Below are 13,488 nucleotides of genomic sequence, written 5' to 3'. Positions count from 1 at the left end.
TCACACAGACACCAAGCCCCTGTGCACTGTGTACCTCCCCACTCACACAGACACCAAGCCCCTGTGCACTGTGTACCTCCCCACTCACACAGACACCAAGCCCCTCCTCCTGTGCACTGTGTACCTCCCCACCCACTCAGACACCAAGCCCCTCCTCCTGTGCACTGTGTACCTCCCCACTCACACAGACACCAAGCCCCTCCTCCTGTGCACTGTGTACCTCCCCACTCACTCAGACACCAAGCCCCTCCTCCTGTGCACTGTGTACCTCCCCACTCACTCAGACACCAAGCCCCTCCTCCTGTGCACTGTGTACCTCCCCACTCACACAGACACCAAGCCCCTCCTGTGCACTGTGTACCTCCCCACTCACACAGACACCAAGCCCCTCCTCCTGTGCACTGTGTACCTCCCCACTCACTCAGACACCAAGCCCCTCCTCCTGTGCACTGTGTACCTCCCCACTCACTCAGACACCAAGCCCCTCCTCCTGTGCACTGTGTACCTCCCCACTCACTCAGACACCAAGCCCCTCCTCCTGTGCACTGTGTACCTCCCCACTCACTCAGACACCAAGCCCCTCCTCCTGTGCACTGTGTACCTCCCCACTCACTCAGACACCAAGCCCCTCCTCCTGTGCACTGTGTACCTCCCCACTCACTCAGACACCAAGCCCCTCCTCCTGTGCACTGTGTACCTCCCCACTCACTCAGACACCAAGCCCCTCCTCCTGTGCACTGTGTACCTCCCCACTCACTCAGACACCAAGCCCCTCCTCCTGTGCACTGTGTACCTCCCCACTCACTCAGACACCAAGCCCCTCCTCCTGTGCACTGTGTACCTCCCCACTCACCAGACACCAAGCCCCTCCTCCCCACTCACTCAGACACCAAGCCCCTCCTCCTGTGCACTGTGTACCTCCCCACTCACTCAGACACCAAGCCCCTCCTCCTGTGCACTGTGTACCTCCCCACTCACTCAGACACCAAGCCCCTCCTCCTGTGCACTGTGTACCTCCCCACTCACACAGACACCAAGCCCCTGTGCACTGTGTACCTCCCCACTCACACAGACACCAAGCCCCTGTGCACTGTGTACCTCCCCACTCACTCAGACACCAAGCCCCTCCTCCAGTGCAATGTGTACCTCCCCACTCACACAGACACCAAGCCCTTCCTCCTGTGCACTGTGTACCTCCCCACTCACACAGACACCAAGCCCCTCCTCCTGTGCACTGTGTACCTCCCCACTCACACAGACACCAAGCCCCTCCTCCTGTGCACTGTGTACCTCCCCACTCACTCAGACACCAAGCCCCTCCTCCTGTGCACTGTGTACCTCCCCACTCACACAGACACCAAGCCCCTCCTCCTGTGCACTGTGTACCTCCCCACTCACTCAGACACCAAGCCCCTCCTCCTGTGCACTGTGTACCTCCCCACTCACAACAACAAAGACGAAAGACGTCTTCCTCTCTGACAACAAGCAATTTCAACTCCCAAAATTTACAACAGAGCAAACCCTACTACAATGGGAGTATCAATTAACATGATTGTGGAAAATGTGTTTGTTGCCCATGGCATTACAGTACCAAGTACAGCTAACAGCCTTTTAGTCTCCTGCTGTTATGTGCTAGCTGTAAAAATGTAAATGTAATGTCTAAACTGTGTTTATAAATGTGCAATGACTGTAAAAATACACATTTATATAAGGAATTGGCAACTCTTCTCATTCTGAAAAATAAGCGTCTTCTTATCCAGGTAGGCCACTGGATTTTAACATGGTAACAAAGTGAACAGGCCATGTTGTTGAAACAGTTGGAGACGGACAGGAGGGTCAATTCATACGTTTTACCTGGTTAGAAAGCAAATACATCTGAGTTGTCCAGACCTTAAATACAAAGATTAGCTGGCTACTAAGTAGCACATGGGCTTGTACTTGAGAGATTGTTTATGAGACCTGTGTTAATCTTCTATAATGTCTGCTACCAGAAGTGGATTATTAGTGAATGTGCATGGTTCTGGTTAAATTTGTGTCAAAAAATACATTTTCATCGACAGACTTGAAAGCCAGATCAGTAATTATTTCAAAACAGCATGTTTAAACTATTATGGTAAATGGAATACAGTTATTAGTGGGTGTTATGGTTGTGGAAGTCTTATTTAGCTGTGGTATCATTTTACAAGCCCTAAACTCATTAGGTTATTCCTGACTGTTTGAAATGTGATGTATTGACCATTAATTGTGCAACAAAGTCTTTTTTAGAGAACTTTTTGTTGTTGTTGATATACAGTATATTGTGAATCACCCATAAGTTGGGAAAAAAATCAAGAACGTGTCTTATTTTCAGAGGAAACTCTCACAGGAATTTGATGTTTGATGGAATCTGTTGTTTCACGAAATTGCTTATTGAACTAAACCAAGCCTGCTTTACATCTCCACTTGTAAGGAAACAGGAAACACTCGTTAATTTGGCCTGAAAGCTGTAGGTGAAAACCAGCCCTCGACAACAACAAAAAACACATCTGTGTTACTGACTGTGAAGCTCCACTTCTTATCTTGGGAAATGGCTCTTAGTCTTTCCCGTAGACGGGATAAGCAGTGAGCAGGAGGAGGAGAAAAGCTTTGTCTCGCCAGGGGCTGCAGTACGTAAGACACCACAGTAAGGTTTCATTAGATAGAGAGCAAACTGCACAGGAAGTTAACTATCAGATAACGCTGTGTAATACGAAAAAGAGCTGCTGTGATTGCAGCCTGCTGGTTGGTTAATAAAGAGCCTAGGAGGAGACATTGTGGTGATTAGGCTGGGGGGAGTGTGTGTGTGTGATCAAGGAGGTAGTAACGGGGGCTAGACAACAGGACACAAGGGATTCCCTGACCTGAACATGAATCAGCCTCTGCTGCTCGTTTGTATTTCAAACGTTTAGTGAAAACCATTAAAAGTTGGTCTGATAATGCTCCACAGCCATGTGCAGTTAGACACAATGGTTAAGTTAATATCGCAGGTCACGTACGCACTGATAATGAATAAGGCTAGACTCTGGCAGGGACCAGACTAAATGTTCAGAGCTGCTTCTAGTGAATGTGTGGTGTGTCAGTGGACCTGCTGTACCATCCTACATGTGTGCATAAATGTATGCATCGTCATTGGAGATGTGATTTCTCCCCGATTTAATCAGGTTTACCTGATATTTTTACCTGAAAAAATCTGTAAAACTTACATCTCTGTTTTATCATTAAACTGGACCAGTAGCCTTTAATCACAGCTTCTTTATTGTACCAATCACTTCCCTCCTTAGGCTATATCTTGGGTTATATCCATCAATCACAGCCCTGCTTAGGCTATATCTTGGGTTATATCCACCAATCACAGCCCAGTTTAGGCCATATATTGAGTTATATCCACCAATCATTCACGCTGTCTTCTCTTTATCTCTTCCTCTATGGAGCGTCCAGGAGCAGTGGGGCCACATGGAGGAGATGGAGCTGCTGAACGACGGCTCGGGCCTGGGCTTTGGGATTGTTGGAGGCAAGGCCACTGGGGTGGTGGTGCGGACTCTGGTTCCAAACAGTGTGGCTGACAAGGTACGATACTAGACATTACATACACTCTAAACAATCAAAGCTAACAGACAAAGCAGTCTGCTAAGACTGGTACCTGGGTTGTGTTTATTATGCACTAAACAGAAGAAAACGGTCTAATCTGAACTGGTCCAATAAGACATGGGTTTTCAAACTTTTCTTGACCAGGGACCCATGCTCCGGCAAACTGGTGACCCAGGGACCCCCATCGTATGTTAGCAAGAAATGGTCACGTCTTTGAAAACCCATGTCTTATTGGACCAGTTCAGATTAGACCGTTTTCTTCTGTTTAGTGCCTAATAAACACAAACCAGATACCAGTCTTCGGTGAATGATCATGGCAAGTAGAAGTAATCAACATTTTAAAAGGAATAGATTTGGAACCAGAGTCCTGTTTCAATATGAAACAGGAGTCTACCACAGTTCATTGGAAGAGGAAGTGTAAACTCTAATAGTCTATTACCTAGAAAGGTAATGATATCTTGGTGGCGTAGAGGAAATGTTGCTGTTGTAAAGCACATTTTCTGCAATATATATTTATTTATTTTTTAGCTGAGAGACAATTTAGCAATTTTGAAGCTCATTTCCAGCAATTATCTATAGTTTATCATGGAACTGACTATTCGGCAGTTTTAAAGCACATTTTCTGCAATTCTATGCATTTTGCCATGGCTAATAATGTTTTCCTCTGCTTAAACATTGTAACAATCAATGGCCATGTTCCCTGAATGCCTGATTCTGCCTGACTGTCTAGCTTTTATTTAATTCTTAGTTCTTCTCAAGATGGTATTATTAAAACACATTTATGTGTATATATATATATTATAGTTGAGGTCGGGGGATTGTGGAGGCCAGATAATCTTCATTCTTCATTTTAAGATATTAAATTAAGATAATTCGACAAGACGATTAAGATATAGGCTGTGAACTTTTTCCATTGAACAACAGTTCTCCACAGTAGGCCTACTAAACCATTACATACTCAGGGCTTCCTTCTCTCTCTTCCTCCTGATCCTTTGGTAACAGACCGGTCTTCCCCTATGAATAGTAACAGCCAGTTTAGCTGAATTAATGCTGAGCGTGTCCCATAAAGGGCTCAGTTACATTATAATAGCCATTGAGCCGGAGGGAAAAAAATGATCACCTTGTAAGGGGATTACATCCTGGCTACACAGAGCACGCTAGGCCTGCATCCGGCTCGAAGGACCACTTTTCTGTTCACAATTACAGAGATGTTGGTGAAAGGTTTATTCGCAGACGCCCAAAGTCCCTGACACAGCCGATGCTCATTTACAAGCAGACCCTTTCTTTTCCCACTTACCGCTTGGCTTTTGTCCTTCGTTTTGTGAGCTTGGGGTGTATTCAGTTATTCAGCGAGTTAACATGGGAACATGTCATTTGATTTGTAAAAAAAACACAGTCTGTTGGTTATAACCTTTTATAATAAAGTGTTATCCAAGAGGGATCTGGATTAAAAAAAACTTATCCCTTGTTTCTGAAACCGCTTTGCACCACTCCTCTCTTTTTTCTTTCTCGCTCTCGACCCCTCCCTCCTTTCCTTTTCACTCTCTCACTCTGTCTACCACACCCTCTCTGTCTCTCTCTGTCTCTCTCTCTCTTTCTCTCTTTCTCTTTGAATGTCCAAGAGAGCCCAGGCTGGGCAACAAAACCCTGCTTGTTCAAAAGGCACAGTGCAGCATTTCACACATCACTGGATCTTATGCTCCAAAAAAGCTGTCAAAATTGGGTCTTTGTTAGACCCTGGCGTTTCCCATTTCAATGTTTAATGGCCAGGGTTGGCTTCAATGCGCCCCCGTTGTCCCGTGCACAGACCCAGGGAGAGAAGTTGGGGAGATTTCCTACACCACGGTTATGCATCAAACACTTTTCATCCCTCTTTCCACAAAGGATGCTGTTCTCCCCACTCTTTTGACTTTTTCCTCTTTTTCCCTCGCTGAGTTTATTCTGCTTGACCTGCGAGTCGGTGAATACATTTCCCAGCTTAGTACCGCGGGACCAGGCCCAGACCAGGGTGGGACTGGCCTGTTCAAGTGGGATGTAAAATGCGTTGGACAACATTGGCTGAAATTATCAAATGGTCCAACTAAGCGAAATGTTGAATATGAGCAGATTTTTGGGGTAGTTCTTTCATGTACTAGCAGCCAACAGTGGTGGATAAAGTACCCAAATGTCATGCTTCAGTCATTTTCTATTCATGTATCTTTTCTTTTAATCAAAGTAAAAGTCACCCAGTAAAATTCTACTTGAGTAAAAGTCTAATTAATTGCTGTTATTGCTAGACCCTGAACTTAACTATAATGCATTGTGTATTATTCATATTTCCAGTTTGTACAAATGTTAACATTGTCTTTCTTTCTTTCTTTCCCCCTATAGGATGGGCGCCTGCGTACAGGTGACCACATCCTGCGTATTGGTGAGACCCCCACAGGTGGCTTGACCAGCGACCAGGTGATCAAGGTGCTGCAGGGCTGCGGGAGCCACGTGCGCATGCTCATCGCCCGTGACCCCTCGGGACAGTACTCCACCTTCCCGCCGCCTCCTCCCCCGCCCTCCACCAGCCCCGTCTCTGTCTTACCCTCTGGAGTCGAACCCCAGAGTAGGATCCACAGGACGGTGAGTGAGACAGGAGCATGGGGAACGCACACACACACACACACACACACACACACACACACACACACACACACACACACACACACACACACACACACACACACACACACACACACACACACACACACACACACACACACACACACACACACACACACACACACACACACACACACACACACACAAACCTAGACATGCACTCACCTTCTCCTGTGACCCCTGCCCCTCCACTGCCCTACCTATTGTGGTGAATATGTCAGTGACATTAGAACGTCAGTACATGTACAGCATATCTCTATGGTTTTCCAGCCCAACCTGGAGGGTTATGAGATTCATAAAGTGCCTCTGAGGAAGAAGGAGGGCCAGAGCCTGGGGATCACCATCATCGGATACAACTCCTTAACCCGCGAAGGTAGGCCGATGCCCAATACCATGTCAACTCCTGGCTCCCTAGCCTTTTACCCTTAACCCAGCCCCCTAATCCTAGTCCCCTAGCCTCTTACCCTTAACCCAGCCCCCTAATCCTAGTCCCCTACCCTTAACCCAGCCCCCTAATCCTAGTCCCCTAGCCTCTTACCCTTAACCCAGCCCCTAATCCTAGTCCCCTACCCTTAACCCAGCCCCTAATCCTAGTCCCCTACCCTTAACCCAGCCACCTAATCCTAGTCCCCTAGCCTCTTACCCTTAACCCAGCCCCTAATCCTAGTCCCCTACCCTTAACCCAGCCCCTAATCCTAGTCCCCTAGCCTCTTACCCTTAACCCAGCCCCTAATCCTAGTCCGCTACCCTTAACCCAGCCCCTAATCCTAGTCCCCTAGCCTCTTACCCTTAACCCAGCCCCTAATCCTAGTCCCCTACCCTTAACCCAGCCCCTAATCCTAGTCCCCTAGCCTCTTACCCTTAACCCAGCCCCTAATCCTAGTCCCCTACCCTTAACCCAGTCCCCTAATCCTAGTCCCCTAGCCTCTTACCCTTAACCCAGCCCCTAATCCTAGTCCCCTACCCTTAACCCAGCCCCCTAATCCTAGTCCCCTACCCTTAACCCAGCCACCTAATCCTAGTCCCCTAGCCTCTTACCCTTAACCCAGCCCCTAATCCTAGTCCCCTACCCTTAACCCAGCCCCCTAATCCTAGTCCCCTACCCTTAACCCAGCCCCCTAATCCTAGTCCCCTAGCCTCTTACCCTTAACCCAGCCCCTAATCCTAGTCCCCTACCCTTAACCCAGCCCCTAATCCTAGTCCCCTACCCTTAACCCAGCCACCTAATCCTAGTCCCCTAGCCTCTTACCCTTAACCCAGCCCCTAATCCTAGTCCCCTACCCTTAACCCAGCCCCTAATCCTAGTCCCCTAGCCTCTTACCCTTAACCCAGCCCCTAATCCTAGTCCGCTACCCTTAACCCAGCCCCCTAATCCTAGTCCCCTAGCCTCTTACCCTTAACCCAGCCCCTAATCCTAGTCCCCTACCCTTAACCCAGCCCCCTAATCCTAGTCCCCTAGCCTCTTACCCTTAACCCAGCCCCTAATCCTAGTCCCCTACCCTTAACCCAGTCCCCTAATCCTAGTCCCTAGCCTCTTACCCTTAACCCAGCCCCTAATCCTAGTCCCCTACCCTTAACCCAGCCCCTAATCCTAGTCCCCTACCCTTAACCCAGCCACCTAATCCTAGTCCCCTAGCCTCTTACCCTTAACCCAGCCCCTAATCCTAGTCCCCTACCCTTAACCCAGCCCCTAATCCTAGTCCCCTACCCTTAACCCAGCCCCTAATCCTAGTCCCTAGCCTCTTACCCTTAACCCAGCCCCTAATCCTAGTCCCCTACCCTTAACCCAGCCCCTAATCCAAGTCCCCTAGCCTCTTACCCTTAACCCAGCCCCTAATCCTAGTCCCCTACCCTTAACCCAGCCCCTAATCCTAGTCCCCTACCCTTAACCCAGCCACCTAATCCTAGTCCCCTAGCCTCTTACCCTTAACCCAGCCCCTAATCCTAGTCCCCTACCCTTAACCCAGCCCCCTAATCCTAGTCCCCTACCCTTAACCCAGCCCCTAATCCTAGTCCCCTACCCTTAACCCAGCCCCCTAATCCTAGTCCCCTACCCTTAACCCAGCCCCTAATCCTAGTCCCCTACCCTTAACCCAGCCCCTAATCCTAGTCCCCTACCCTTAACCCAGCCCCTAATCCTAGTCCCCTACCCTTAACCCAGCCCCTAATCCTAGTCCCCTACCCTTAACCCAGCCCCTAATCCTAGTCCCCTAGCCTCTTACCCTTAACCCAGCCCCTAATCCTAGTCCCCTACCCTTAACCCAGCCCCTAATCCTAGTCCCCTACCCTTAACCCAGCCACCTAATACTAGTCCCCTAGCCTCTTACCCTTAACCCAGCCCCTAATCCTAGTCCCCTACCCTTAACCCAGCCCCTAATCCTAGTCCCCTACCCTTAACCCAGCCCCCTAATCCTAGTCCCTAGCCTCTTACCCTTAACCCAGCCCCTAATCCTAGTCCCCTACCCTTAACCCAGCCCCCTAATCCTAGTCCCCTAGCCTCTTACCCTTAACCCAGCCCCTAATCCTAGTCCCCTACCCTTAACCCAGCCCCTAATCCTAATCCCCTACCCTTAACCCAGCCACCTAATCCTAGTCCCCTAGCCTCTTACCCTTAACCCAGCCCCTAATCCTAGTCCCCTACCCTTAACCCAGCCCCTAATCCTAGTCCCCTACCCTTAACCCAGCCCCTAATCCTAGTCCCCTACCCTTAACCCAGCCCCTAATCCTAGTCCCCTACCCTTAACCCAGCCCCTAATCCTAGTCCCCTACCCTTAACCCAGCCCCTAATCCTAGTCCCCTACCCTTAACCCAGCCCCCTAATCCTAGTCCCCTACCCTTAACCCAGCCCCCTAATCCTAGTCCCCTAGCCCCTATTTGTACTCTGATCCTGTATTGTTGACTCTGTTTGAGATGTATTGTTTTGATGGTGTCTTGTCTCTCTATTCCCCTCTACTTGGTCTCTCTCTCATTCTTTCCTTCCATCTGTCTCACTTTCTCCACCTCCCCTTCTCTCTCTCCTAGACGCGGTCGGGGTGTTTGTGAAGAACGTGGTTCCTGGGAGTGCCGCTGAGCAGAGCGGAAACATCCGGATCTATGACAGAATAATAGAGGTGAGACCATTAATCAGATTTTAATGAGCGCAACCCTCATTAACCCCAAGGTGTGTGTGAGTGAGAGAGTGCGAGTGAGTGAGAGCATTAGAGTGAATGAGTGAGCGAGTGTGAGAGCGTGTGAGAGAGTGAACCACACACCACACTATAACACAACCATATTAGGTCTTCATTGTCAGTTCAGATTTCTATTGAAAATCTGTTCTCACTGTCTTACCTGCTTGAAATAGAAAAATGTCAGAAACCCCTGTCAGAGTTTGAGAAGTAATTTTGGCCTGTTTCATTGTGCAAGCTGGACGGGGTGAGCCTGCAGGGCTTCACTAACCAGGAGGTTCTGGAGGTGATGAAGCAGACAGGCCAGACGGTCCTCCTCACCCTGGTCAGGAAGATAGCCTCGCCCAAACCGTCACTGGAGAGGTCCCTGGACAAAGGTAAGGACTACTAGTACTCTTTACCAGTTACCTGTGAGTGTGTATCACTAGTCCTACTAGAGCAGAAATACAGCCGGTATTATGTGTTTTGCATCATATAATGCTACATTTTGCATCACCAAAGGATCTGTTTTGCGTCACGTGAGGATGCGTTTTGCGTCACGTGAGGCTGCGTTTTGCGTCACGTGAGGATGCGTTTTGCATCACGTGAGGATGCGTTTTGCGTCACGTCAGGATGCGTTTTGCGTCACGTCAGGATGCGTTTTGCGTCACGTGAGGGTGCGTTTTGCGTCACGTGAGGGTGCGTTTTGCGTCACGTGAGGGTGCGTTTTGCGTCACGTCAGGATGCGTTTTGCGTCACGTCAGGGTGCGTTTTGCGTCACGTGAGGGTGCGTTTTGCGTCACGTGAGGGTGCGTTTTGCGTCACTTGAGTTCAATGAGTTCAACCTCCCTCCTGCCATCTGCAGTGCACCGAGTTCAACCTCCCTCCTGCCATCTGCAGTCCACTGAGTTCAGCCTCCCTCCTGCCATCTGCAGTCCACTGAGTTCAGCCTCCCTCATGCCATCTGCAGTCCACTGAGTTCAGCCTCCCTCATGCCATCTGCAGTCCACTGAGTTCAGCCTCCCTCCTGCCATCTGCAGTCCACTGAGTTCAGCCTCCCTCCTGCCATCTGCAGTCCACTGAGTTCAGCCTCCCTCCTGCCATCTGCAGTCCACTGAGTTCAGCCTCCCTCCTGCCATCTGCAGTCCACTGAGTTCAACCTCCCTCCTGCCATTTCTAATTACCATCCAGCATCAGAGGGGAAGATTACTATGACAAATGTGTTTACTACTCTATACAGTCATTTTCAAAACGTCTCGGGGAAAGCATCCAAAGATCTATGAACTCATTTCCTGTGACTCTCAGATGCTTGCTGCATTGGTCACTTCATTGGCCATTGGTCAGCTGAACAGTGTGACAGAGGTGATTTAGAAGAGGTTGAATCACTGTGGAACTCTTATCTCTCCTGGGCTCTTTGTTTCATTACACCGGTTAGGGAGAGGGATACAACACCCTCTGAGCTAACTGGAGACTGCTAACCTTGTAAAGTGAGCGGTCTGATTTCACACACACACACACACACACACACACACACACACACACACACACACACACACACACACACACACACACACACACACACACACACACACACACACACACACACACACACACACACACACACACACACACACACACACACATACATTTACATTACATTTAAGTCATTTAGCAGACGCTCTTATCCAGAGCGACTTACAAATTGGTGCATTCACCTTATGACATCCAGTGGAACAACCACTTTACAATAGTGCATCTAAATATTTTAAGGGGGAGGGGGTGAGAAGGATTACTTTATCCTATCCTAGGTATTCCTTAAAGAGGTGGGGTTTCAGGTGTCTCCGGAAGGTGGTGATTGACTCCGCTGTCCTGGCGTCGTGAGGGAGTTTGTTCCACCATTGGGGAGCCAGAGCAGCGAACAGTTTTGACTGAGCTGAGCGGGAACTGTACTTCCTCAGTGGTAGGGAGGCGAGCAGGCCAGAGGTGGATGAACGCAGTGCCCTTATTTGGGTGTAGGGCCTGATCAGAGCCTGGAGGTACTGAGGTGCCGTTCCCCTCACAGCTCCGTAGGCAAGCACCATGGTCTTGTAGCGGATGCGAGCTTCAACTGGAAGCCAGTGGAGAGAGCGGAGGAGCGGGGTGACGTGAGAGAACTTGGGAAGGTTGAACACTAGACGGGCTGCGGCGTTCTGGATGAGTTGTAGGGGTTTAATGGCACAGGCAGGGAGCCCAGCCAACAGCGAGTTGCAGTAATCCAGACGGGAGATGACAAGTGCCTGGATTAGGACCTGCGCCGCTTCCTGTGTGAGGCAGGGTCGTACTCTGCGGATGTTGTAGAGCATGAACCTACAGGAACGGGCCACCGCCTTGATGTTAGTTGAGAACGACAGTTTGTTGTCCAGGATCACGCCAAGGTTCTTAGCGCTCTGGGAGGAGGACACAATGGAGTTGTCAACCGTGATGGCGAGATCATGGAACGGGCAGTCCTTCCCCGGGAGGAAGAGCAGCTCCGTCTTGCCGAAGTTCAGCTTGAGGTGGTGATCCGTCATCCACACTGATATGTCTGCCAGACATGCAGAGATGCGATTCGCCACCTGGTCATCAGAAGGGGGAAAGGAGAAGATTAATTGTGTGTCGTCTGCATAGCAATGATAGGAGAGACCATGTGAGGTTATGACAGAGCCAAGTGACTTGGTGTATAGCGAGAATAGGAGAGGGCCTAGAACAGAGCCCTGGGGGACACCAGTGGTGAGAGCGCGTGGTGAGGAGACAGATTCTCGCCACGCCACCTGGTAGGAGCGACCTGTCAGGTAGGACGCAATCCAAGCGTGGGCCGCGCCGGGAGATGCCCAACTCGGAGAGGGTGGAGAGGAGGATCTGATGGTTCACAGTATCGAAGGCAGCCGATAGGTCTAGAAGGATGAGAGCAGAGGAGAGAGAGTTAGCTTTAGCGGTGCGGAGCGCCTCCGTGATACAGAGAAGAGCAGTCTCAGTTGAATGACTAGTCTTGAAACCTGACTGATTTGGATCAAGAAGGTCATTCTGAGAGAGATAGCGGGAGAGCTGACCAAGGACGGCACGTTCAAGAGTTTTGGAGAGAAAAGAAAGAAGGGATACTGGTCTGTAGTTGTTGACATCGGAGGGATCGAGTGTAGGTTTTTTCAGAAGGGGTGCAACTCTCGCTCTCTTGAAGACGGAAGGGACGTAGCCAGCGGTCAGGGATAAGTTGATGAGCGAGGTGAGGTAAGGGAGAAGGTCTCCGGAAATGGTCTGGAGAAGAGAGGAGGGGATAGGGTCGAGCGGGCAGGTTGTTGGGCGGCCGGCCGTCACAAGACGCGAGATTTCATCTGGAGAGAGAGGGGAGAAAGAGGTCAGAGCACAGGGTAGGGCAGTGTGAGCAGAACCAGCGGTGTTGTTTGACTTAGCAAACGAGGATCGGATGTCGTCGATCTTCTTTTCAAAATGGTTGACGAAGTCATCTGCAGAGAGGGAGGAGGGGGGAGGGGGAGGAGGATTCAGGAGGGAGGAGAATGTGGCAAAGAGCTTCCTAGGGTTAGAGGCAGATGCTTGGAATTTAGGGTGGTAGAAAGTGGCTTTAGCAGCAGAGACAGAGGAGGAAAATGTAGAGAGGAGGGAGTGAAAGGATGCCAGGTCCGCAGGGAGGCGAGTTTTCCTCCATTTCCGCTCGGCTGCCCGGAGCCCTGTTCTGTGAGCTCGCATTGAGTCGTCAAGCCACGGAGCGGGAGGGGAGGACCGAGCCGGCCTGGAAGATAGGGGACATAGAGAGTCAAAGGATGCAGAAAGGAAGGAGAGGAGGGTTGAGGAGGCAGAATCAGGAGATAGGTTGGAGAAGGTTTGAGCAGAGGGAAGAGATGATAGGATGGAAGAGGAGAGAGTAGCGGGGGAGAGAGAGCGAAGGTTGGGACGGCGCGATACCATCCGAGTAGGGGCAGTGTGGGAAGTGTTGGATGAGAGCGAGAGGGAAAAGGATACAAGGTAGTGGTCGGAGACTTGGAGGGGAGTTGCAATGAGGTTAGTGGAAGAACAGCATCTAGTAAAGATGAGGTCGAGCGTATTGCCTGCCTTGTGA

General features: G+C 50.0%; 1 protein-coding gene across 1 annotated transcript in view; it reads left to right on the top strand.

The window, feature by feature from the left end:
• The window catches only part of LOC123997587 (multiple PDZ domain protein-like), a 230,892-nt gene that overhangs the window by 17,518 nt on the left and 199,886 nt on the right, over positions 1 to 13,488 (top strand). The window contains exons 5-9 of the mRNA XM_046301983.1: positions 3,457 to 3,585; positions 5,977 to 6,216; positions 6,526 to 6,628; positions 9,277 to 9,365; positions 9,658 to 9,796. Of these exons, the coding sequence (XP_046157939.1) occupies positions 3,457 to 3,585; positions 5,977 to 6,216; positions 6,526 to 6,628; positions 9,277 to 9,365; positions 9,658 to 9,796 (700 nt within the window). The remainder of the gene's footprint in view (positions 1 to 3,456; positions 3,586 to 5,976; positions 6,217 to 6,525; positions 6,629 to 9,276; positions 9,366 to 9,657; positions 9,797 to 13,488) is intronic.

The sequence above is a fragment of the Oncorhynchus gorbuscha genome, linkage group LG02 (assembly GCF_021184085.1).
Source record: "Oncorhynchus gorbuscha isolate QuinsamMale2020 ecotype Even-year linkage group LG02, OgorEven_v1.0, whole genome shotgun sequence".
Classification (NCBI taxonomy): domain Eukaryota; kingdom Metazoa; phylum Chordata; class Actinopteri; order Salmoniformes; family Salmonidae; genus Oncorhynchus; species Oncorhynchus gorbuscha.
This window is presented reverse-complemented; position numbering and strand designations above follow the sequence as displayed.